Source organism: Melozone crissalis, unplaced genomic scaffold (genome assembly GCF_028551555.1).
Source record: "Melozone crissalis strain CALT ecotype California unplaced genomic scaffold, PUWL_Pcris_2 ptg000004l_1, whole genome shotgun sequence".
NCBI lineage: Eukaryota > Metazoa > Chordata > Aves > Passeriformes > Passerellidae > Melozone > Melozone crissalis.
In genome coordinates, this window is record NW_026535782.1 from 43740136 (window position 1) to 43767265 (window position 27130).

Sequence of the window (27130 nt, forward strand, 5' to 3'; positions counted from 1 at the left end):
TCCTATTAGACTGAGCAGATTAAACTCAGGCTGTCTTTTTTTGTTATTGTTTCTGGGGGTATTTTGGAGCTTTCTTAATTTAGGTCAAAAAATGAGAGGCTTCCTCATAAGCATTTTAATTAACCAGCTGAAGAATTCTCTTGCCCCCAGAGACTTGCAGTACCAAATCCAGAGCTCAGACTGTAATATTTCAGCTCAGATTGTGTTTGTTCCCCTTTATTCAAGTCAAAACCACAGACAGCAAATCAACCCTCCTCCCCCCCCATTTGACTACTTGGAAAAAAAAAGTATCTTTAAAGTTTGATTTTTGACCTAAACATGTTCTTTGCAGTACATGAAGACCAGAATGTATGAGCAAAGTCACCAAAACCTGCAGAGAAAAGCAATTTTGGCTGGCCCTTAGGCCTATGTACACTTCAGCCCCAGTGTCCTTCCTGCCTCCAGCCATTGGCGCAATAGGGTCATCCAATGTCTCATGGCTGAGTAAAATCCCAGAAAATCCTTTCACAGGGCTGCTTGGTGCACTGTCCCCCTGGGGAGAGGCTCTTGGTTGAAGGGTTGGGTTTCCACGGAGCATGCTGCTCCTCAGGGAGATGAGGAGCTCCTTTCTGGTCCTTGGTGCCTCTTGCCCTCATCCATTGGGCTGTGGCACCTCTCTTCCAGCATGGTGACCTGGCACCAGTGCCACCCAACATCCCAGCAGGTTTGTTCGAGGAGAGGAACCGCACAACTCCACGGAGGACATGAAGAGAAAGGCATCCCCAAAGCCCTCCCTGCCCCGTGTCCTGCTCTATGAGGAGCTGGCACAGATACTGCTCCTTTCCAGCCTGTGGGGTAGCAGCGAGCTGTACGGGGGCAGGACATTGAAGAGCAAGTATGGCTCTGGGAAGGGCAGCAGCTCCACGTGGTGGGGAGCGAAGGAGAACGTGCTGGGCAGCCAGGCAGTTGTCAGCTGTCCTTGCAGTGGTGAGTAGTATCCCACGGCAGGATAGGAAGCAGTGAGCTTTCTTGGCATCAAGCTACGAGCCTTTCAAGAATAAAAGCATAGTCTCAGGTGAATCAACATGGACTTCTACGTAGATGAAATTTACAATCAACCTTATTTGTTTCCCTGGTGATCAGTAATTAAGAAGAAACGTTTAGAAAAACAGACTTCCTAAACCCTAGTGGTGTGTTGTCACCCAGGACACAAAGCAAAATACTCTTTTTTCTAGCCATGAAAAAACTCCTGTCAGGGAAAGAGCTTGTGTGGCAGCCTAAAAAATAACAGTCCTGGATTGCTAAAGCACAGGTCAAGGTACTGGTCAGCCTAACCAAGGCTGGATGTTGTAAAGAGATTCTGTCTCTAAATGGACATGGCTTTGTGTCTGCAAATGTCTTAGGTCTTCCTCTCCAGGAAATTTCTGATTATAAAGGCATTCTGAATCAAAGTATGTTTTATAGGGAAGTGATTTAGAAGCAAAATGGGGAAGGACCCTACAAGAGACACCTCACAGAATATTTATGAAACAGGTTTAATTCTATGAAGAAATGTGTTATTTGATCAGTGGATTGATGGTGGGATTTTCTGTCATCACATTGCCAGTTTTGTCTTTTCCAGTGCTCCTTCTCTGGGATAGTCCCATGGCACTACTGGTGAAGTGATTACCTGGTGAAGGATAGCTGGCTCTCCCTCACTGGCTTTGACACAAAGTGTCCAATACTCACTGTGATATCTGACTTGGGAGCAGGAATGAAATCAACTTCTGTCAGATACTGAAGGCCACCGAAGTTGCTGAACTTTTCATGTTTCCTCCACTTTGCTCGCTGATTCTGGAACCAGATCTGGATAAAGGCAAGAAATAAAAGGTATAGAAATTAACCGAATATGAAGGAAGATCTTCTCACAGCCAACTACTTTCCCTGAACTCTGAGCATCAGAAAACACTGATGTCCAGCTCAGCAGAACCAGAGGCTGAATCTAAAGTAAACCACTGGGTCTGACAGAGCACTTTTCACACTTTACATAGCATATGGAAACTCTGAACCATGATATCTTGTTTTCTATTGTGGCTCACAGAAGAAATAGGATCACCCTGTTCAAGGAAAGACAGTACTGCAGGTTTCCCAGGGCTCTCTGGGGAGAGCAGATCCTTCTGTGAACAAAGCTGTGCAGTGGTCAATGCACACAGCATTCTGTTTTCCCAAGGCGTGACATCTCATGACAGAGCTCTTCCACCCTGTTTCCAAGTGAATAGACTGAGAATAGATCCACCTAGATGTTTTGCTGGGCTGCAATAAAAGTGTGTCACCAGTGGAGATGTAGTAACAGGGTTCTACCTGTGTTTAGCTGGTAGCATTTGGAAATTCACATAAGGGACCTAAGTGAAAGACCCACCGGGATCACTCAGCAATCTGAGTATGCTGTCAGCTGTCTCATTTGCACTGGAAAGCAGACAACTAATTTTCTCTGGGGAATTCCTTTCATCTGTCAGCTGATTTGACCAGTCTGCCTTCTGGCAGAGGCATAAATGTATTTATTGTGCAGCTGCAGTTGTGCATCTTGCTGCACTGCCGTGAAAAGTTGAAGCCCCCTTCAATTGTAGTTTGTAGCTTGCTAAGGGACTTGCTGTTTGAATGTAAGCAAGTGGTTCACATGAACACAAAGTGTTGGTTATTGAACACAGGTGCTACTGAATGTAAATACATATGTATTTTAAGCCAAATAATGAGCAGCTCAGTTATTTCTGCATCTCTCACCCAAGAAGTAATGGGAATGTCAGGAGCCCTTTGCTATATTGCTGATAGTTAGCTGCTATATTGCTGATAGCTAGAAGTATCTGGGGTTACTGAAAGGACAGTTTTGTTTATCTGGGTGCGCATGTGTCTGGAAACTGCTTAGTCTGTATGAACTTTTCCATTCCCTTTCTACCATGCAGGAGTTATATGGTGAAACAGCACCATTTAACACTCACAAAGTGATAGAGGGCAAAGGGGGCACTCCAGCCAACATTCAGTCTCTGAAGGGCTCCTTCTAAAATCTGCACATGGGATTAAGTTCTCACTTCATGGACTTATTTTATTTAACTAAAGGCAAAGACTTTAACACTTCTCAGACCAAACTGCTCTTTTTTTCCCCAACCAGCTCTCCAGCACCCTTACATCTAAAATGATTTCTCCATACCCAGCATGAGTCCTTTCAATTGTCTTTTAAACCGATTCCTCATGCTCTGTCTACATTCATCAACCAAATGCACAGAACCATAGACTACTCTTGGTTGGAATGCACCTTTTAAAGAAAATCTAGTTCAACACTTCTGCTGTGGGCAGGGGCATATTTCACTAGACCAGGTTGCTCAAAGCCCCATTCAGCCTGACTTTGAACACTTCCAGTGATGGGACACCCACAATTTCTCTGGGCAATCTGTTCCAGTGTCTTGCCAATCTCACCATAAAGAATTTCTTCCTCATACACAAAGTAAATCTACCTTCTTTCAGTTTAAAACTGTCACTAATAATCTCACCATAAAAAGATGAGTTTGGCAGTGTCTGTTTTCATAAACCAGAGCTGATAAGCATTAAATATGTTATCTTTTCTTTAACTCTCCATTAACAAAATATGCAGTTGTTTTCACAGTTTTTGCCAAAAACCAATGTTTGTCTGACAGGCCAGTCATTATCTGGTTGTCCTGTTACCCTTTGAATACTGACACATTAGATTTCTTCAAGGCCCCTGGAATGGAATGTCTCTCATGCTCCAGAACTGATTAAATATCAACACTGATGACCTAAACTACATCTCAAGCAGCTTTTTCAGAACCACTGGAGGTAAGTTACTTAGATGTGTAGATTAAAAAATACCTGTCTGTAGGAGCTGCTGTTCAACATTATCCTTTTAGAAAGTGCTCCCTGACATAATTCCAAGGATAGAGCAGAAATTATGACTGAACATCTTTGCCATTTATGCATTATCCTTGACAGTCCTACTGTTTCTACAAAGTAACAGATCAATACAATTGATCACTTTGGGCTTTTTTTTTCTTCTTAATTGACTTTTATTGAGTTTTTGATCTTTAATTTTTCTGACCAAAGCTCTGGCCTGCACCCTCCTGCTTTGCTTACTTATTTTTTATAATTTCTTGTTTCTCATGTTTACTCATACAGGATTCTTAATTTTTTATGTGTTAACACATGCAGTTATACAGTCTCATCTATCCCTTTAAGATGTTTCACAGCAATCATAACTTTTTTTCTTGACTGGAGGACACAAGATTTTTTACAGTTTATGAAGGGTTTCATTTGGTTACCAAACGGTTGGCTTAATTTTTTGATAGTTGAGTTATATTTCTGAGGTGATTTAACTTACACAAAGCTTTGTGAAAACTATTTCAAAGTAGCAAGAGCATATGCAAATTCTCTGTATGCTGTTTGATTTGTGTGACAAATGCAATCAATTGAAACTATAACTTGTAACTTGAACCTAAATTACTGCTAATTTTTAGTTTTGTGGCTGATTTCCCTTTATCAGCCAGGATGAGGTCAAAGACAGAATTTCCTGTATCATGTATAACACTGTCTGAATTGGGAATTTACCATCTGCACTTCATACATGAGGGGCTTTTTACTTCTGTCATTTACATCTCAGGTTGATGTTTCCTGTAATAACTAATTTTTATTTTTCCCTATACATATTATAAAAAAATTTTTTAAACAGAAAAATACCTTATTCTTTCATGTGATTCATTGTTCTGTGGAGAGCACTGACTGGCAGCTCAGCTTGTCTTTTATGCTGTTGGAAATGCATTGTTGGAGTACTGGTATTGCTGATGAGCATATTGTGGCAATGCAGGTCTAATTCTCCCTGTCACCTAACGATGAAGCAATATTATCATGGCTAGTCAATAGTCCCAGGCATGTCATAGTCAATAAACAGCTCTGTGTTGAACTTTGATTGTTAGAGAGGGATATATGCAAAGAAGTACACCAATGACTATAGATAGCATTGCAGCAAGTGCAGAAACTGCTTCATGCAAAAATCATCACTACAGTGCCTGGTAGGCAACACCAAATGCCAATACAGAGTGGTATGTATATTTTAATGTAGCAGATTTCCTATGCAGTAAGAATTTGGGGTCAATTTTAGCTCAGTCAGCAACATTATATTACAATTGAGGGAAACCAGATTAGTTTCTGTGCACTGAAATTATGGCCAGGGCATTTATAGCCTGTCCTATCGAAATACAGAACACTAAGAAGCACTTCCATTTTGGCAACTATTTTCATGTGTTTTGAGACCCTGTGGAAGATGAATGTGGATGACAGTTTGTATTAGATGAATATTAACCTATAAATGGTTGATAAATGATCAATAAATATTTTCATAAATGGCTGCTCTGTCGCTACGGAGTCCAACAGGTTACTCATAACCATCTCTAACTCTTATTTGCTATGCATTTAGTATGCTTAGAGCTTCTGTTAACCCTTTGATTAATTCCATGTGGTTAGTCACAGCTGGGCGAAAAATACCTCTTCCCCTATTTGTAAAAAGAGTTCAGTGACAGTGGCCCTGTCTGTAGGGTAAGAGAGAGGTCACGTATCTCATTAGCACTGCCACCCAGGCATAAACGATTAAGAATGCCCTCCAAATAATGAATGAATTGCAGTGAATACAGCCTTTTGGAGACACACTGTACCTGAACTCTGGCTTCTGGGAGGTTTATCTTTGCTGCCAGTTGATTGCGAATATGGACATCTGGGTAGTGAGTCACTTGGAAAATTTTCTCCAGTTCCTGGAGCTGCTCAGCTGTGAACGTTGTCCGGATTCTGCGTTTCCCTTTCCTCTCAGCTGTGAAAAACAAGGAAAGATGCATTACTTCTTACAGGAAAAGGCTACAGGACCACAAGAAGATTCAGAGATGCAGCAGTTTCTATAAATTGCTCTGAAGTTGGGATGGCATCTACGACTCCTTCTAGACATGTACTTATCATAGGTGACTGGCTCCTGATATTCTCTAGCAGACAACATGAATGCACTCCTTTATCATGAAAGGAATGAGTCAAAAGTGTCCATTTGTACTGCTAATTCCACGGATCCACTGCATGTCAACAGCTACAAATGCCTATGTATTTTAACATACTAGCCCTGCAATGAGTTTGTCACCAAAGTCCTTCAGTGTTGGACTAACCACTGACCCCTGATTGACTGCTATTCTCTTCCCATACCATTCCTACAGGAGCAGGTATAGCCAGCAGTTTAACTCTGCTGTTGCAAAGAAAAGGTATTTATCTGACTGTACCATTGTTGTGTGGGGACTTTCTAAACAAGCTTAACCTAAGGAACTTAAGAATAAGGCCTTAAAGCCCATGCAGAAGTTTAGGTGCTGTGAATTCCAATGCTCCATTGCTTCACCTGCTGTGGTGTGATCACAAAAAGTGCTTCCCTAAACACTCCTACAGTGTTTTGAAAAGGCCCTCCTATACCAGCATATTTTATTTAGATCATAAACTCTGTATAGCACTTGCTGTAAGTTAGAATGAAGTCTCAGTTGCTCTGAAATGATGCTGAAGGTCATGCAAGGAAGAGGAAGAAGCAGCTGCAGAATGTGGAGTTCAGCCTCATCCCAAAGCTGGAATCTTCTCTGATGCACAAATGGAGTATCTTCCAGCTGACACTGAGTGACCAACACAAAAAGCCATACCGCAAGCATTATGAACCACACGGTTTTTTCTACTGAGCTCAGAAAGCTGCATCTGATGGGTGCATAAAAATTCTAATATTATTTTACTGACTGTGATGAGCTTGCTACTCAATGACCTGAAGTAATTCTCAATGAAACCATGTTGTTACAAAAAACTGCTTTTCTGTATGGCTGCTTTTGGTCTTCCACGGTCTAATGACAACGAACAATTCATACTATGTAACTAGAGGCATACTCTTTCTAATGGGACAATCAACCACACAAGGTTAGCTTAGCCCCTCAAAGAGACTTGCTACCTTTTCCCCCTTTTGTTCAGCCATTAGCATCCTTTGCTGGGCTAACACAGTGAAAAGGTAACTAAACACCTAGGCCAATATAAAGTGGGCTCTGTGCCAACCAGAAAATGACATTTTTCATTCCATAATCAAAACCTCATTGTGGCTCTGTTGACACAGAAAATAAGGATTAAAATATTCTGTTCATCAGCTGGGTAGGAAGGCGCCTGGACACAATACCATTGCAAATGTTTCATCTTTTCTAAACCTTTTGGGGACTTTGAAAGAAAACCAGTCATGCAGGAATAACTGAGGAGTGTCATTTATCATGACTGTCAATACTACCACATCTCAGAAACAGCCTAATAAAGCTGATGTCCAACACAGTTAAATCCGTATCATTAGACTTTCCACCAGCCTATCAAAGTACTACTCATTAAACTGCAGCACTGGCTTCAGTCTCAGAACAAAAATGTTATTTCCACTGAATCTTGCTGGCACTATGGGGGCAGAGATTTGAAATGAGAAATATTTGTGTGCGTTTATGCTGAAGGTATATAGGACACCTTCTCCTAAGAAGCTCTGATTACATTTACTTGAACCTTCTCAAAAGATTACTGCAAAGGGGGTTTATTGCCATATGCAAGAAAAGGGAAATATCAGTACTGACAGTAGAAATATTAGGACACTACATCCCCTGTGGATAAGACAGTTAATAATGCTGTTTGTTGTTTGGAAGATTTTCACCTCCCATTTAATATCTGGCTTACTATATTCTGTCCTGCTGGCACCTGAGAAATGTCCAGGACTAGAGAATGTGACTTCAGAGAGAGACATGTGAGTTTCTGGTGTCTCATACCAGCTTCTTGGATATGAAAATGACCCTTTTAACTTGGTGATGAACAAAAGAAACTCCCTATCAGTCCACTCTAAATCCTCCACATTTTTCCTTCTGGAAAGGTGAACTGTATTATAGACAAGACTCTTATGTAAGGGGAGGATCTGCACAGTGCTGAGAAGTATCAATCCGACTGAAACCAAACTTTGCAAAGCTGAAACTCATCACATTGAACAAAATACAGTTTATATTTTGAGACTGAAGGACAAACTTTGATTTTGACTATATATGAAATTAAATTGCTAACAAAATAGACTCCTGTGAACTAATCAAGACTTTTGCCGGCAGGGAATATAGAAAACTGTATTTTTTCAATAAGTAATCAGTCATTCTATTTCTAATTTTTAAAAAAACTATTAAGAAATGCAAAAAATCTGGGACTCTGTGTTAACATTTTCTCTTGCAAGATCAAACTTTCTCTGACTGTAGCTTTGATAGTTCCCTTTGCCTTGGGACCTCAGCTTAGAGATCCCATAGCAAACAACAGCATTCAGAATTACAGTCTAATAAAGAATGTGGGTGGAAGATGTAAGACTAGGAAGTGTTGGAAGTGTAACTTTGGCTTTTCAAATGTGGCTCTAGAGTCTCTGGGGAAATAAGACTCTGTCTGAGTTTCCTGAGCTATTTTTTATGTAAAAGCTGGGGATATTCAAGTGTGCTTTTATGCTCCATGAAAGTCATTTGCAGGTTAGCTGGCTGTTGAAACCAAGCCTGAAAATACGAGGCATCTAAACGTGTCAGCATTTTCAGATGCTTAGAGATACAGCTGTCTGTACATTGCCTTACTGTTGACATTGGAAGGGCCAGATTCTCCACACTGATAAAGCAGGATAGCTCCTTTAAATTTGGTATCAGGCTCATTTGTCCTTTGCAGATCTGCTTTATTATTAGGTCAGGCTTGAAGCAAGTTGGAACATATGAACTTTGGAGGAATACAGATTCTTCTTGAAGGTGCACAGTGGAAGGATGAGATCAATGACGACAAGTTGCAGCAAGGGAAATTCTGGTTACATAATAGGTAAAAAATGTTTTCATAATGAGGGTAGTCTGATGTGGGGGCCAGGAGAGGCTGTGAAGTTTCAGTCCTTGCAGATATTCTGAACTTGACTGGTCAAAAGTCTAAGCCACCTGATTTAAGCTGGCCCTGCCTAGATTTGGGGTTGGACAAGATAGTCTCCAGAGGCCTCTCACAACCTATTTTGTTATGTAATCTCTGACCTCCAAATAACCATATGAAGTAAAGGCCCCATCATTTCTTCCCTAAAAATTAAGGGAGCTTAGGGCATTAAGGCCTTAAACTAAGCACAGCTCGAAGCATCTGACTTGCAATTGTTTACATACACAGTTTTAGCTTAGCATATTGCAGTTTATTTCCACAGTATAACACAGTTTCAAGCAATCTGAGATATGAGCAAATCAATACTGATAACTACTTGTAAAAGTTTGTTAACATTGCAGTTTTCAAAGTAAAAGCTGCACAGCTGCAATAATGCTATACTTGGGGCAAATTTCTTCTGGACTACATTCTGTAGTAGGCAAATAGCCTGTAGTACACCTTGCACTGCTGTTTCTTAGCTGCACATCTGAACCAGTTAGAAAAATGCTGCCTCAGGGAGATCTCTGCAACTGCACCCCCCATTAGCACTTACCCCAGTAGCAGCTAGGATTGTATCAAGCCTACTTTGGCTATACACTGGAGGGACAAGGAATTAAAAACACAGGAGAAGGGCAGGAAATCACTACTAGCACATATTTGCCTTGAAGTAGGTAATTCAGGGAGATGAAAACTGGTAGGATCACTTTATCTCGCTGCAATCTTCTTTGTCATTTCTGGACAGACAGCCTCTCACAGTATGCCACAGACAGATCCAAAGATTCTGCATCTTCTTTGACAAGGAGAAAGCAGTTACATAAGCAAGCAAGTGGCTTTAGCTATATATCCTCAGAAATGTATTTTTCTCTGTGTAACAAAGTTGACTGTATCATTTTTTCTCAGAAAGAAACTCAGGTGTGTTGAAAAAGAGCCTCATTATATCTGGTTAAGTTCTGTTTTATCCTTTTTTGCCTTTTTCAGAGAAGTTCCTATCTCTCTCTCTCTCTCTCTTCTTTGTAATTCAGATATGTGGCTCCCCCAGCCATTTCCTTCTCGTGGCTTTTCTGAATGTTGTTTTTGTGTGGTGAGATTCTGCTCACTGCAGACAGCCCCATAGCAAAAACCTCCAGTTATTACAGGATGGCATCAGGACAAAACCTGCTTGTCTGTATAAGGGGATGTGCCCATGGCAGTCCCTCTCCTAGTTAAAGAGGTGGCTCATGGCTTTCAAAAGAGCTTTGCTGCAATATTTAGGCATGAGTATTGCAGTGTGGCTAATCTTTATTAAAGTGACTTTTCAGCCTAAGAAGGACTGGCATAGCCAATGAGACTGATCCTAATTGGATGGGTACAATGTGCTCCAGATAGAGCCTCCTGCTAGTGAAACAGCACATAGCAGCCAGCTGCTGCCTGTTCAGGCATTGCCAAAGTTAATTCAGAGAAGCACAACTTGAACTTCTAAAGTCTTGACCTCCTCCCTTCAGTCGAAAAAACTCCTTCATGTAGAGTTGCTTCTACCCTAATGAGTACCGGGCCCAATCACCTGACATTGAGCCTGAAATGCAGAGATGTACAGACATCAAGGGGTGTGAGCCAAAAATACCAGGCTAGAAACCTGTTTAAGCAGGCTATACAGTGGTGGTCAGGGGAGTTTCTTAAGTCTGCTTGTCAGAGGAGTTGGCAAGGAGTAGACAGCATGTATGAAACCATTCATGCGGGCAGTTTGTTGTGGAGGATCGTGCTCACCATCAACCTTGAGCCCCTGGTGAATTTAACCTTTCCTGTCTGCCAGAAAAGTGATGACAGTGTTTATAAATGCTGCTGCCTGAAATGATGGTGTGCATAGCTCTGGCACAGCCAGTGGTCAGCACAGGATCTGAAGGATGAAGCAAACCATCAGATCTGTACCTAGGCCAAAGGGCCTGCACCTTCATGTACTCCTTCAGGCCCCTGTGGATTTGGGGCAGATGCATGTATAGGCTCCCCATGCAGCTAAATCTCAAGCTTGACACTTGACACATTCATTTTAGTGAATGTTCACCATAGTCAAACCCCCTTAAAAGCAGTGGCCAGCCTAAACCAATAATGGTTCTCACCAAAGAAAGCAAGTTCCCCACCACTCTCTGGTCCAAAACCCTTGTGAGAAACCAGTCATTTGCAACAGGGAGAAACCTGAGTTTATTGCAAGTTGCACAGAGAGCCTGCTTTTTCTTTATTCCTGCTCTTTGTGATTATTTTTACCTGCAAACATCTAGACACCAATCAGGAATGTTTATTTACATCCCTGCCTCTACTGTTTCTCCTTTAAGCATAAAAGGCTTGCGAAAAGAGTAGGTAAAAGACCTGCCCTCAGTTTCAAAGAACAGTAATAAACAGTATCATATCCCAGGGCTTTAATAAAAAGTTCTAGGACAATTTTGGAGAAGCCAATAAATACTCATTAAGGCCTTTGAAATAAACTAATCATGATGTGCCATCAGCTTTACAAGTGGTCACACCATACAGATTCGACTAGAAGGAACAAATCAACCTCTGGGTCCTGTGTAATGTACCCTTTGTATCCAAAATTCCCTGGGAAGAAGGGACGGCTTGAGGAAAGCTTTGAATGCTAAAATTTGCTTTAAATAAATAAAACTCCAAACCCAAAACCCATGAAGAAACAACACAAAAGGACTTCATGATAGTCCCCGGCTGCTGGCAGCTTTGCTTTATACAGTGCTTACTTATGCCAGTGAGACTTCTATGTGAACAGAGTTTGAAGGGTGAGAGTAAAGGATTCAGGTTTTCATTTAATATCCAGGGTGTCATTATAAACAGTCGGTCTTCAAAGAGGGAGAAAACAAAGAATCAGCCTGCAACAATACCTCAAGTAAACCCACCAAAACAAGGTCAATGGTCTGGGGCATTTCCAAGTGTATAGAGCGGAACACTGCACTTTAGAGACAGAGGGCTGCAGGGACTATTCACACAGATAAACAAAAGGCTGGTAAGACAGTAATGGCAGCCAAATTATATATATGGGCATTTCTTTTTTTTTCCTCCTGCTTTTCCTTTTCATTTAAAATTGTTTCCTTTTGTTCTGCAGGACAATGAGATGCTTGTGCCCTTTCTCACAGTCCCATTGGTGTAGTCTGGGCAGCTGATATTTATCTGGGATTGTGATTGCACAGTGCTTCATTGTCTCTTGGGTGTTTCAGAAGCACATTAAGGTAAGTCAACATACTGGGGAAAAGACTGTTCCATGAGAGATAAACCATGCTGTTTCACAGAGGTACAGGGATTTGACCATATTGCCCACAAATGAATAGTACAAGTGAATTTATGACTTCAGAGAAAACATAAACATTGAGCTAAGGATGTCTGCAACTGGCATCAGTACAGAGGTAACATGACTTATACTGGACTTCCTCCACAACTGAGATTATCTCTATACTTTCTGTTGTCCTTACGAAAATTGCCACCAAAATTCATCAATATGCTTTGGGATCGCAGATGCTATCATGACAATAAAACAATTAGATTAATAAAAAGATCCCTGAGCTCACAGTCAGCAACCTGCAGAAGATTTTTGCTATGGAAATATTTGGGTGATGTTGACTCATTAGGGCAGCCTCCTCTACAGCAAATAATGAAGACTTGAGCTGCAGGAAATAACATGAACCTCTGAACCACATGTGGTTCCCAGCCTGAAGCCCTCAGTTTCTGGGGGAATTAGGACCCAGCTCTGTTTATTGAAGCATGATCTATGCAGTCCTTGAATTACTGCCCAGAGAAGAAATCCCACAGGACCAGACATCCACCTGTGCCTGAAGGTGATGCTGCTACCTGGCTTCTCCAAGGCAGCAGCTGCTCCTTTGCTTGAGCAGGAGACTGGAACCATTATCTGTGCGCAATGTAGGGCACAGTCATGCACTGCCTTTGGATATAGTTACAAGTGCACACCTGCCCAATGTATACAATCAAACCCAGCATGTGTAAAAGACTCATTGCAAAATGATTGCCCAGGAGGATCCAAACTAGGCTGGGATCTTGTACTTGGCAATCTCCACCAGGAGCTGCTACAGGCAGGCAGGTCAGGCAGGCATGGGAGTGTGTTATCCTCTCAGGCTCCAGTGCTCTACTCTTCTGGACTGGCAAGCTGAGTCCCAGGGAGGTCAGGGCAGAGAGAAGTAAAGGAAAGTGGGAGCTCAGGATTTGGGTGTTTACATAGACAGGTGCTGAGAGAGTGACCAACAACCACAAGAGTTTTCCCCGCTTGCTCTGGTGTTTTGAATCCCTTGGCAGCGATGGTGGTTGCGCATGGCAAAGGGGCTGCAATGACTCATCTCACAGAAGCTGGCCCAAACAGAGTCTCTACCTGCAGCTTCAAAGTAAGGCCTTCTTTCAAATTATCTCCCTCTAAAGCAGATTTTATCAAAGCTGTTTTTCCTTCTGAAATGGGCTTTATCAATGCTGCTTTCCAAGAATCCAGGTTTTCTGAAAAGGCTCAGCTGAGCTTTCCATGCAGAAGGCCACAGGTGAAGGCATACAGCATTCTGAATGAAGGCACCCAAATTCAAATAAGGGTTTAGCAAAACTAAATGCCAGTGTCAGCATGTCTCTAGCATATGAGGCCTCTTCTTTTTTTGCTTACAGGGCAGCCTCTAAGTTCAAAGTACAAGAGCCATTGCTTCCTGCAGTGGTTTGTGATAAGGACATAAATCTATTTAGCTTAAATGACACTGCATTTCTAAACCGCTTAGTGGCAGAAGCCATTTTGTGGGGAAAAGAAACATTTTAGGGAATTTTAGGGAATTACAGAGTTTTATGGAAATATGCTTCAAATCCCATACTCAGGGTCACAGTCGGGGTGCTCTTGTTATCTCAGACCACATGCCCATGAAGGAGGCTGTTGTTGAAGCCTCCTCACCTTTCTCCTCCCATACAAAATAGCACCAAAGCCCAGCTCTCCTGCCTCCAAGGTGATTGTATAGCATGCCTGATTTCTTCTATTCCCTGACAACTAAACAGATGTGTGTGTCTAGACAGACCCAGGGCCTTTCCTCACAAACCATCAATAGATGTGTGCTAACAGAGAGAGGGGAGGGAATGCCCCACGAAGGGTTTCTCATGTCTTTGCACATCAGAAAGGTCTCCTGCTGCTGAGGTTGGTGATGCTCCTCTGAGTGCTTACAGCCATTGTTGGTGTGGGTGTGAGGGAGGTCCTGGGGACACCTCCATGGATACACTATGGGCATTTGGGACTGCCAAGGTGCCTTGTCAGAGGACCCGTAACTGACCTGTAGCTGCCATGCCAAAAGCAGGTCTGAAGCCCCCCACAGCTGACAGGTGCGTAAACAGAAGTTAATTTGCTATCAGCTGGACTACAGACCGCTTCCAGGGATGCTGCAGTCTACCCTTCCTGCAGGTGTTGTTGCTGACTTTGTCTGAGAAAGGTGATACCTGCCACAGCCAGAGGCAGGAGAAAAAGAACCACCAGCTCTTCCCTGTAATGTCAAGTGGAAGAAGGAGGCTGAAACCTGAGATACAGGAAAGTATTGTAAACCCAGGCCTCCAGCTCTCTGCTAGGAACGATGTAGTGTATGAACAGGATCCGAAACATCATTGTTTGCACCATATAGGGAAAACGTCAATCCCACGCTTTAGGATTCTCCCTCCTTCTCCAGCCAGCTTCTATCAAAGGCTCAGCAACTGCAGGAACTAGTAGCCTAGGAAATGACAGATCATTAAACCTCTGCTTGGCTTCAAAACCTCACTGTGACCAGGGAACAGAGGGATTTTGTTTAAAATGCCTTTAAAATACACGCTGCCATTGAAGGGGGCTGCTCACGTTGGCTCTGTTTTGTGCAGATAATTGCATGCTACCTCCCCTGCTTTACTGATGAGGCTGGCTAAGTGCCAAGTCAGGATAGCCACCTCCCAGCTATGGTGTGATCCTCCTGGCTGGAGACTCCCTTATATAGAGATTATGTGAATATTCTACTTTTATATTCAGAGGCAACTCTGAGAGCCAGATGCATACAGCCCTGGCACTCCTATGAGGAGGCCACATGATTTAGCCCTGCTGTCATGAGCTGTGTGCAGCTTACAGGGCAGAGGAAAGCTAAAATTTCCAGTTATCTTACAAGGCTTCTCCCTGCATCAAGACTGATGGCTGTCTCGTGCAGGAGGAGGAGGTGACAGCAGCTTGTCACAAGACTCATGTATACCTTGGCAGCAGTGGCAGAAACAGGGATTTTCTTTCAAATGTATTTCACAGAAAGCGTTCCTTCTCCTGCCAGCTTGCAGAGTATGGAGCAAGGATGATGTGTGAATCTCAGAAAAGCCAGCTGAGTAACCCCATATCTGCCATCTTCAATGGACTTAAATGAAATACCTTCTATTCCCTGGAGTAAATAATAAGAGACTATGCAAAAACATCTTTCTGCTGCTGCAAACCTGTTTTCTGGAGTATAGTATGAACGTCTGTATTTACTTTTCCTCAAACACAAAGAACATAGAGAAATTTCTGTCACATGCTGCCAATTAATTGCTGTCTGCTAGGAACTAGTCTTGTTCAGGTACCACATATCCTGCTTAGCCTAAAGTCCCTGTGCAACATATTGGAAAAGGATATTGGTATTGTACAGTGCTTTGGCTAGGAGATAGACCACTATTTACCAATGTTCACAACTAATTAAATTTGCAGGTTCACCAACACGGCCAGCATTGACAATAGCGCCTGACCCATCCTGCCAGATCTACTGCCTGTCGCCAGTTTGCCTGTGCGCATGCTGGTGACCTCTTCATCACCTCTACAGTGGGTCCAAGGTGTACAGAACACAGTGAGCTGACTCAGCTTATTCACCAGTCTCTCTCCCCACATTGTGCAATGCACATTTTCAGGAAATGGGCGTTCCACAACCCTAGCAGTGAGGCTCAGAACGTGGCAACTCCTCACAACCCAAGCAGGAGGGCAACAAACACCCAAAACAGTCTCTACCACTAACATTGGTAGAGTTGGTAAGACTGAGCTGGAACTTTGGCTCAAATAGTGGCTTTTGATGGCAAGAATGAAGAACTGTCTCTGTGACTCATCCAAGAGCTATGACCAACTCCTGTGACTCAGCCAATGGAAACACTCGTGCTGTCTGTTGCTTGGTATCACCATATACATAACTGTAAGATAACAGCTGTGTTTTGGGGCATTGAAGGGGAAAGTCTGGATACAGAGGCACTCACCATGAAGGGGATGGTCCACTGGGAAACCACATAGCTGATCTTCCTCATGTTTTCTTTTGCCTTCCAGACGTTCACGTCCTGTGTCCTCACCCAGGAAGGACACTGGGTTGGCAGTAGGTCTTCTCTTGCAGTAAGTTGCCTGCACTCTCCTTGCTTTGGCCATGGGTGTAGCACACATGGTGGGAAGAAGGATTTTGGCTGAAGGTAAGTCACAGTCAGACTGACTTTGGCTGCTGGAATCTGTGAAGGACACAGCACAAGACAGCTTTGAATAAAGCAGTCACCACCATTCAGCACACCTTCCAGTTTATGTGAAAAAAGTGGTCTGGATATTGTGCCATTCATACTTAAAATGGCCCTAATCCTTCTGTGCTGTACTTCAATGCCAAGATTAGCCCATGTTGCAGATACAGGACCTTGGTTTGACCCCCAAATCTTCCCTGTTTTCTGCTTCCTTCCACCTTAAAACTTTCAACGGTCCTTATAAAGAGATTTTTTAAAAGGGACTGTAAAAAATAAGGAGACATAACCAAAAGATTGAGAAATCCAAGCTTCCCTGTCAGTATCCAAATTAGTGGCTGTCTTTTTGGAAGAACTTGGAAGCAAAGTGGATATTGAGCTGCTCTGAAAATCTGTCAACAAGATTGCCATGGAATTTGCTGGATGCCAAATGCTTTTAAAAGTCTGATCCTTTCTTAAATGTCCCTGTAGGTACATCTACCCTATAGGAAAATGGGCCAATGAATAGGCTAAAAGTCAGTGTCTTCCCCAATTCAGGTCCCTATGTCCTTGATTCTCCATCTGGGCTGCCTGCTCCTCTGATTTAGGCATTGGACAATTCTAAAGGCAGCCTTTGCCCAGGCTGTCAACATTTCCCCTCTGCCTTTGTGACAAGTAATGCTGGTGATATCTAGAAAGGTACTGACAGCCAGCTCATCTTTGTGAAATCACCTGCATGCTCTTGTTGACAGGACAAACAGGAGAAGCGTGAGTTGGCCTATTTTCACTAAGTACAGCTGTAACATTAACTTAGATTTGAGCATGGACATTATACACAAACTGCAGTAACCTCAGCAGCAACCAGTGATGTTCATGTGCTAGGACACCTGAATCCAAGTGCTGAGGAAGTTGGTCCCAGAAGCCACAATCTTTCTTCAGCCATGGCGTTGCCTTATTACCTCAATTGTGTACTAGGGGCACCACAAAGATCTTCCAGATGACTTTTCTGCCCCAATGAATGTAGTATGAGTTCTTACTCCTGCTTATGAATGCAAGCAGACCTTGCAAAGCCATGCACTGAAACAAAACACGCTGGGAAGCCTCGAGGTTTACAGCAGTGGGCTGTCTGTGGCTGTTAGCATCCCAAGAGAGTTACACCAAATACCCCACTCTCCATTTCCCTTTTCTGTATTACAGCCTTGCCATAAACCCTGGTGCTGAATGTTTCATGTGCTGCCTTTGGTAGCTGCAATCATGGCTCAGTTCTCTTCAGAGACAAGACATCTGTGTCTGTGCTGCTTTAATGGCAAACCCAGAATTTGCTCTAGTTCTCCTCCCCACCTGTATTCTTTGCTTGGAAAGCCAGAGTAAAAAGCAACACATAAACATAATGTACCCATTGTAGAATTTAGGTTTCATGGTTTGAATGGCCTGGGAGCAAATATGATAGTACAGGTTTGTCTGCTATTATTTCCAAAGAACATTAAAATCCTAATGCAATAATGGACTGCACTCCTGAGCAGTCTCCCACATCTGGACTCTGGAGTTTGCTGCACCTCTGGGTGGTCCTCTCTCCCTTCTCATATCTAAATGGCAGCAGGTGTGAACCACTACAGGCTGTACTTGAAGAGACTCCACTTTTTAATATACATTTTATGTGTGTGTATATATATACATTTTTGTTGTCATGTCTGACATTGGCAAAATATCTAAGTTTTTAGACTTGTTAGAGATTTATTTTCTCAAACAAACAAGTTCTATTTGAAAGCAGCATTGCAGCAATGATAATTATAACATCTAGAGACAAAGTACCTAATTCTGATTCTGCCCTCACTAAGAGCTCACACAATAGGAGTTTTATAGATGGTTGACACTTACATGAAGAAAACGAAGTTATAAGAGCTCCAAAAATTAGCCAAAGCCTAATTTCAATAAAGAATAATTGTTCAAATGTTATCTAAAATATCACCAATCTGAGTAACCTTCTAAACAAAATTACATGTGTACAGTCATGTGGACCTTAAAAACCTGGTCCACCTCTGCATTTGAGGCACATTGTGCAAAACGGAACTAATTTTATTCCTTCAGTATCAACTAACTTTGAGTTTTCTGGAGATAAAACAGGTGAGGTTTTGAATAATATTTGTGGGATAAAGGAGAAGGATAGACCTGGGAGTAGTCACTAGCATGAGGCAGGGGTTAAACAACAGATGATCAGATGGTATCAGTACTGGCATAGGTTCCTAGCCCAGGACTTCTATCTTAGTCTCCCAACCCTAAATTAAGGACTAGTTGCACTCCTTTGCTAGATATGATGATGTGAAAATTCATGTTACAAAAGTGATGATGCTTATATGCTACAGTAATGAAAAATGTGAGGGTACCTAAGCAAGGTGCTCTTATGGGGAGTGATTAAAGCTTTTAAAGAATGACATTAGCATTTCCTAACTTATAGAAGACTTTTCACGGGTCTTTATTCTTTATTTACAACTTTCCTCCCCAGTATTTTTCCTGAGATGCTCACACACCCCAGTAATGAGCACAAGTTATGTATGAGCACGGACAGAGCAATTACCGACTGAGGCAGAAAGAAGAGGGAGGAAATGGAAGACAGTCCTAGGCAGACTGGAAAATGCCAATGTCTCTGTGAACTGGTGAAAAGGAGTGGGAGGATCTGTTGTTTGAGATCAAAGAAGTATGAACCTCAAAGTATGAGCCTCTGAATTAATCAAGGAGTTTTTCAGGAGGATAAGATTGAAGGCAGAGTTTAATAATACTGAGTTTACAGCACATAGCTGAGAGTTGGAGCCCTAATCCTGTTTGCATTGCAACCTTCTCTGGTGTTTGTTGTTCTGACCAAGTAAAAAGCCTGCCTAAAGTGATTGCTCTTAAGGTCAGCTTGAATTTTTTTTGGTACACATTTATGTGACTCCAGCAAGAGCTCTGAAAAGCAGCTATAAACTGACATGGGGCAAAACCTCCTCCAGAGAATGTACTTTTCTTTCCCCACCCCAACCCCCCCCCCCCCCCCCCAGAGAAGGCAATGACATTTTAGTCCAGCACAACATGAGATACTTGTTACTGCCATGCACAGAAATTACTTTGACTTGTTGCTCAAAATGGTCTTTTTTCTTGACTTTCAGTTGCATAGTAAAGGATGGACAATTTCAGGCAAGGTAGTAGGGTTTCACTTTGAAGGCAGAGGTTATTTCAGATGATCTAAGTTCCAGTTAAGCCTTGTTGTGCAATCACTAGAGACAGACCTGAGGAGGCACAAGGTTTATGATTTTAGGGTCTTATTAACGCTGTGAAGAGGGAAGAGTCTAAATGGAAGCATATTTGTACTGTGGGGTTTTTTTTCTATTTCCTCTACATATTTTTCTTTCTTTCCTATTTTTTTGCTTTCCAGGTTTATTGGTTTTCCTTGCAATAGGTGGGATGAATTGGTCTTATTGGCCAGATGGTATCTGTTCAGTTAGATTCCTTCAGTTTGTTTCCTCTTTAGTGATAAGGATGGGTGGAGTGTTGCTAAAGGTGAACAATCACCATATTGACGTTTGTGTGTGAAGTGGTGGTTGTGTTCCTATTAGTTTGCATATCCTTAACATGATGGAGCATAACACAGGCAGAATGACGAAATTACCATATCTGTTATTGCATTCACTAATAATTTCCCAGGTGTAACACTCTCATCCCAAGTTTTCCCTGACTTGATAAAGGATCTCCTGTTGGTGAAACCTCACTGGCAGAAAACAGGGGAGTAATGAACAACCAATTCAGATGTAATGTCAAGTACATTAAAATCAGGTTCCCAAGAATTTCAGAACAATCTTTTTTTCTGAACTAGGTCTGATATTCTTCTGTGTTTTAAATGAAAGAGTTGGCACAAGGGAGGAGATCAGCACTCACTGGGTGTTTAATTGTGTTCCTTGCAAAGGCCATGGCTACCCTTTCAAGCATTGTGACAAAAGGTTGAGAGGAAAAGCAGACTGCATACTAAAATGGCTTCTTGTCCATTATTTTTTTTTTAATTTGGTAAGACTCTTTCAATTATTTCAACAGCTTCAATAACTGCAGCTCCAGGTCCTCTAGCTGTTGTGTTTGTGCAGTGAACTCCGCTATGACTAACACTGCAACTGGAAAGCCAAATGCTTCAGAGAACACTGCACACTCCTTATTCCAAGTCCCACTGGAATTACACTCACAAAAACATATGAACTCAGGAGTCAGGCCTAGAGATCTTCCCATACCACTCTTTGAGAGGCTTGCACTGTACATCACAACATCCTTGTTGTCAGAGACTTAGGATAATTTGTTAGAAGCAACTTCTAGAAGTCATCTGATCCAGCACCCATGAGTTTTCTTGGGAATCTTGGTTTGCACCCCTCATTTAGAATCACAGGTTGGAAAAGACCTTTATATAATATACTATAATAACCGAGTCCAAACATTAGACCACCTAGTCCAACCATTTCTGACATTCTCCATCTTCTGTTCCCCTGGTCCTACCCATCTCCTCAGCTGATAACTAGATTTAGACTCCAGGACAAGTGTGATCTTGGTACTGAGACTGTCTACATCAGATGGTAATTTCTGGCCTCAGTATTTACCTTACAGTAGCCTATGTGGTGTCATATGGATCTTCCTGTCTCACAAATGAATCATAGCTCTGGTCAGAAAAATACCATAGAGGATTGTGGGGAATGTTCTTAAAAACCTTAGTAAAATATAACTAACCCCTGACCTGTAGTACTTCCTTCTTTGCTACTGCTGAACTGTTATGAGAAAGCAGCTGGATTTGTGTCCCATCCTGGAATTTCCAGCAAGTTCCCTAGCTCATTTCAGTTCCCTGACCTTGGCCAGCACTGAGCCATACCAGATGTGGCTGATTATTTACACAAATTTTTTAATGACAGTGTTATATGGCATGAAGCTGAATGACTTAGATGGAATACAACAATCATCCCAAGATGTACAGCACAGGGTGTTGCACTTCTGAAATAAATATAATTTATCTGAATAAATCACAGTTCTGCTCAGAAAGCAAAGGGTAATAAATTTAGGTACCACATTCTTAGGTAAGAAACAAATAGTGAAAAGATTTTGTTTTCTTCTTTTTTTTTTTTTAAATTCCTTGATTAATTGCAAAAACAAAGTACAAAAACATTTTGGAAGATTTCTACAGCTTTCCTGTTCTCCCACTTCCAGCAACAATTAAATGAATCTTCACATATATATATTGTTTTCATTAATTAATATTCTACCTTCCCTTAAGTTTATGACCCACCCTTGCTTTCTAGCAGGGGAGAGAAGAGTCACCATATTCTCCTGCTGCAGCTTGAGTCTCTCTCTGGTGTGAAGGTGGTGAAGAAAAGTCAAAGGCAAGGCCTGATGGTTCTGCCTGCATTGCTTTCAGGATGTGAAACTGACTGTATGCTCAGGTGGAGCAACGTGGGCTGAGGCTGCATTGGCAGGGCAGTAGTGCAGGAGCCCACCATGTCCTGCATGCAGACTTGTCAGACCCTCGAACTTGCAGTGGCCAAGACACACTTAGCTGAGACACAGTGAAACTGGGCTTCAACATATTGATTGTGAAAAAGGCTTAATACAAAAAGGTCCTGTCTGAGTTCCCAGAGAACACTCTCATGCTGTTGAAATGCAGTTCTGTGGCCCAAGCTGTGAACAAGCACTGACTGAATTTTCAGTGGTGTGATTTGTCTCACTTTGGATCCAGTGGCACAAACTGACTGCCATGGGCCCTCAGGAAAGGACTTTCAGCTCACAGAACCACACTGCCAGAGTGCACTGCAGCATTTCTCCCCCTTCACAACCCTTGGCACATGAGCCCTATTCCACCAGCAGCAGCCTCAGCCACGTCCTTGTCCACCTCTACAAACTACCAAGTTCTTGCTTCTTTCAGGACTGGTTGTCCAGTTCCAGTTGGCAAAATCAGCTGAAGGAAACCTCCAAAGGCTCCAGTCCTCCAATAGTACCCGTGGAAAAACAGGCAAGCAACATTTGCCAAAGCCTTCAGCAACCTCATTTTGTCCTTGGAATAGCTTTTTCTTTGAGCAGATGACCTGGAGAGGTCCCCCCCAAACCCCAGTTATCCTATGGTTCTGGGAAAAAGCAGCAAAATGCCATCTCTCTTTCCCAAACACAAGTTTCCATGGAAAGCTACAGTTATCAGCCCAAAGGCAGCAGTGGTACCTACATTCAGCCCCAGGGCTGTGAGGTGAGCCACACAGTGAGGAGATGAGTTGTCCCATGTCACAGATGAACAAAAAGAAGCCCAAATCTTGTGCAAAGCATGATTAAGAGTCAGTGTTAGGGTGCCTGAGTCCAACCCCAGTAACTCAAGTTACAGTAGTGAGTAGTTCCCCTCACCCTTAGGTCTTGTTGGCATTCTTTGTGAATAGGCAATGGTTTCTTGGACTGACGGGCTTTTGGAGAAAGACTCTCTCCCTTACTAAAGGGTGGCTCATCCCTTTAGTGGGAAATGGGGTCCTGACACATGAAAATACCACTCTCTATTATGAAACATAAAGTGTAGCATTAAACATTATTGAAAGAAGTTGAGTGACAGGTGAGTAAAAATTTTGTACCAAAAGTACAGGTCATTTTTTGTTTAAGTAGATCTCCTTGTATCTATTTTTTATGGAAAATGCAGATTGAAAAATATTAAAAAATATTTAATCCAGAAAATGTTGGATGTTGTTCTTTGTTTAACAAAAGAAGAAGACAATTTCTGTGGGGGTAAAAGTTCACTCAAGGCCAGAGTAACTAAACTGTGAAAACTGAAGTCAAAAAGTCTAATGCACTTGCTGGTTTGCTAAGATCAAAGTCAGGCAACTTTTCTACTAGCTGTTTTTATTTAGTTCATGAAAGATGTCCATGATGATAAAAAGAAATTCTTAAACATATATGCTTTCTCTTTTCTTATTCCAGCAATTGGGTTCTAACACTCCGGTAGCTACCATTACCCTTACAGATCATTTCTCCTGCTTGAGGGTGAGTGGTCAAATTTATCAGAAAAAAATGCTGATATAAGATTTGGCTGTAATTCCAGACAATAGTCAATTCCTGGTGTAAGTAAAACTCAAAAAATTTTGTTAAGTTGTAGCAGTCTTAGGCTCACTTTCTGAGTCTGAATACCTGTCCTTAGGCACACATTTGTCTTTTTCCCCCTACTAGATAACAAGAATATGTTTTTAAAAGGAAAGCTGCTGTATTTTTTACAATAAGCACTCCTCACTGAAGAGAGCTACCTGAAATAACTTTTCAGGCTGCATACTCACCTCTCCAATGACATTGAGGCTTTACAATGTACCAAACCCCAGAGTCCAATCTACTCCGAGGTCGAAAGCAACTTATTTTTAAAATATTATTTCCGTGTATATAATGAACGATTTGTACCTGATAAGGGAAATCCCAAATTCCTATAAAAGTTAAAGAATTAAAATTCTAGATGACTGAACCTGACAGCCTTCGGGACCAGAAAGCAAGAAACATTTTCATTCCGTTTTATGACTGGTACTTACCGAAGGCCACCGGCGACCCTGCTTTTAGGGACGGAGGTCTCTCAGCGTAGCTGCTTCTGTTCCTGGTGTCATTGCTCGGGACAGTGCTGGCAGAAGGTTTCTTTAGGATCTCCTCAATGGAAAAGGACAGGCCGGGCTTCCTCTGTCTAGCAGCCACCCGCGGGTCGGTCATGTTCCCGGCCCGGCGGCCGCGGCCCGCAGAGCGCTGCCGTGCTGCCCGGGCTGGCGGAGCAGGCCGCGGGACGCGCGGCGGGGACGGGGCCCGGCCCTCCGCACCCATGCCCGGGTCACCCCGGGGCGCGGGGAGGAGAAAGAGGCCACCCACGGCTCAGCGCACACGCCTGCTCCTCACCGCCAAGCGGCCCGGCACCAGCACCTGCGGTGGTAGGAGTGAAGTGTGGGTTGAAAGTCTTACCGACCCCACCCACTGCTGAGCATTCCCCTTGCTTCGTGTTTACGGAGCTCCGAACGCTCCCTGGCCATTCCAGAAGGAGGTGTGCTCCTTGCAGAACCAGGAGAAAAATGCCCTGGGAAGGGTTGCCTCTTGTTGGTAAATGCTGTTTGTGGGGTAGTTATCTTCCTTTTCTGCTTTCAGGCTGAAACCTGCAAAAAGCCCACTGGATTTGTACCATTATGGAGTTAAGAAAATAATTGGCAGGACAAATACTTGACCCTCGGGCCATTTACTAGCAAGAGAGACAACCTGTAAACTTCTCTCACATACAAGGACGTGTCACATATGAAAAGCTTCCTCACCAGCAGTTCCCAGGTTTTCCTTCAGCCATCCCTCCTAGCCATCAGCTTTGGTTCAGATTCTCTTTTCTTCTATTGTGAAAACCCTTTGAACTTTCCAAGCAGGTGCTTTTCAACATCATCCCATCTTATCAGTCACGGGAGAAAAAGAGATGGTCCTTGCAACGCGTGTAGGAGCAGGAATTAGTGCCTTCTACCCCCCACCTATACTTGTAAAGAGAAGACATTATTTTCTTTCCATCCTGAGCTATGAGGCAAGCTAGCTTGATAATCATCCTACCAGTTGCTTAAGCCTCCCAATTAGGCATCGAGCACAGCGGGAGATTTCCCGGTTAATGAGGGTGAATACCTGTGATTCCTCTCCTGAGCCACTTCTATCTCCTTGTTAATTTTTATTTTGGAAAGAATGTGGTTAGATACACTCTTGTTCCTTCTCTCTCCCTCCCCCCAGGGGCATTTCTTGCCTTCTTCTGGGATTGCCCCTCACCTTTTAAATTGCTATGGTCGTTTCTCCCTTTCCTGCTGGTTCTTCTCTGTGCCTTCCTTATCAGGCTCTTATAATTGTATTGGCAATGCCTGCCTTATTTGTCCAGCGAACTGACAATTCTTGAGCTGATATCCCATCGTATGACCTTTTCATGGAGTGGAGACCAAAATTACTGTGTAACCAGGGGGCAATAAACCACACCTGATAAGATGAAAGGCTTTCGGCTTTTTCCAGATTCTAGGTACTGGAAAAACAGTGGGGGCTGATGAGGAAAAGAACAATGGAAGAGGTTCAAAATGATGCAGTTGTGATGAAGAATATTTAATTATCTGATTTTATGAACCAAACTTCTCCCCAGGCCAGTGATAGACCAGTGAGTGTCTTTCACACTGTCAACACACGTGCCCTAGAGTGGGAAGTGTTTTCATTTGTTCCCTTCGCATCCCACTGCTGTTTCTATAAAGGAGGATCTTGTGCCTTCCTGGTTGTGTGATGAGGCGGCAGCTGTTGTGTGGGTGCAAAAGTTCTTGTGGCCTTCTCCATGAAGCAGGGAACACCCTCCTGTTTCAATCCCTGCACTGGAGGAATGTCTCTCTAGCCAAGCTTTGTCCTCTCCAGCTTTGCTGCCAGGCTGTGATCCCGGCTGGGCACACAAAGAGGGATGTGTCCCCCTTCTCTGCTTAGAGAGAGAGTGGGTATTTATGGGCTGAGAACAGGTGAGCGTGCTGTGTGTATGCAGAGAGAAAGGAAAGAAAGGAGCTCTGAATGCGTATCCTGGATTAAAAGTGCGTATTTAATAAGAGGGTTTCCCTTTTTTCCTTGTGATTCCTGATTCAAAACCCATGAAAAAGCACAAGGAGAAACCTAGGACATTCTTTTAGAGACACCCTATTTTCCCTATTCTGTTTGCCTGAGGCACTAAAAAGGGAGCCACTTTTCTTGCTTTCTGGCTTCCTATACAGCAATGGATTCAAATCTTACTTCCCAGATGCCTCAAGTTGAGAGTCCTTGACCCAGCCTTCATTGTATTAATTTAGTATATATTACATTGTCTGAACACTCTGATGTTTACTGTGCTACCTTTTACTGGACGTTTCAGGCACAGGAAAATCAGAACTAGGGATGTCTGTGTTTTAAGCCTCCACTGCTGTCTGTTTTTCTGAAGGATCTATATTGGTGCAGGAGTGCAGCGTATGGAATTGCTGCTTCAATTATTAAATGAAGCAAGGCCACATTTTCCTTTGCAATGGAAAACTTTGTCTTTGCTTTGTTATTAAAACCTAGGCGTTCAAGGAGCTCATATCTTGCTGCAGGAGCAGGAGGAGGAGAAAGAGGAGGATTTCACAGGAAAGTCTGATAGATCCCAGTACTTCTCATGAGAGAATCCATATATTTGGGTAAAATAGCTGAATAAATTAGCCTAGAGACTCTCAGGGCAAAACCTATACCTTCTATCCCTGGTCCTTGCCCCAGCTCCATTTTTGCTGTGTTAAACACAAACAGTTTTAAAGGGAGAAACGTAGCCTTCTGGCAGAAGTACATGTGCATTCGTGTTAAAAAATTTCTAAAGTAAAGTGAATTGAGACAGGCAGACTCCAAGTTTCCATCTCAGAATAGAATAAATACTTTTCTATGGTCATGAGTGAATTCAGCATTACCCCATACTCAGAGTGCCTGCACTGCCTGTCTCCACTGCCACCAGCTCGCTCTGTGCAGGCACCTGCTGAGATGATTCTGTAGTCCCATGTCACAAAATCAAATTGTGCATGTTTGTATAACTAGTCTGTCTCGGTCTGCAACTTTAAACCTCCCTGCTGCTTGCAGTGACAAGTTGATTTTCTGTGTGTGCTTAAATTAGATGCTCACATGCAAATTTACAACTTGAAAGTGTCCTTGTGAAGGCTTTATTTTTGTTCTGTCTGATTGTATTGTACTTTTTTATTGAAACTGAAGGCAATGTCAACTG

The 27130-nt window shown here is 42.7% G+C and overlaps 1 protein-coding gene across 1 annotated transcript; it reads right to left on the reverse strand.

The window, feature by feature from the left end:
• Nucleotides 1–790: 790 nt before the first annotated feature.
• ISX (intestine specific homeobox) lies at nucleotides 791–24204 on the reverse strand. Its single transcript, XM_054279809.1, has 5 exons — nucleotides 23925–24204; nucleotides 16165–16404; nucleotides 5673–5824; nucleotides 1708–1824; nucleotides 791–1027 (listed from the first exon to the last, which is right to left on the reverse strand). Exons 1-5 carry the CDS (start codon nucleotides 24202–24204, stop codon nucleotides 791–793), a joined length of 1026 nt encoding a protein of 341 aa, XP_054135784.1.
• Nucleotides 24205–27130: the final 2926 nt, after the last annotated feature.

Bases quoted from the DNA above. Each gene is read 5' to 3' on its own strand.
- ISX (XM_054279809.1), bottom strand. From the start codon at position 24,204: ATGGGTGCGGAGGGCCGGGCCCCGTCCCCGCCGCGCGTCCCGCGGCCT. The intron at 16,405-23,924 runs GTAAGTACCAGT...TGTCCTTCACAG, and splicing joins AGGGTCGCCGGTGGCCTTCG to ATTCCAGCAGCCAAAGTCAG. The intron at 1,825-5,672 runs GTACAGTGTGTC...GCCTTTATCCAG, and splicing joins TCCCAGAAGCCAGAGTTCAG to ATCTGGTTCCAGAATCAGCG.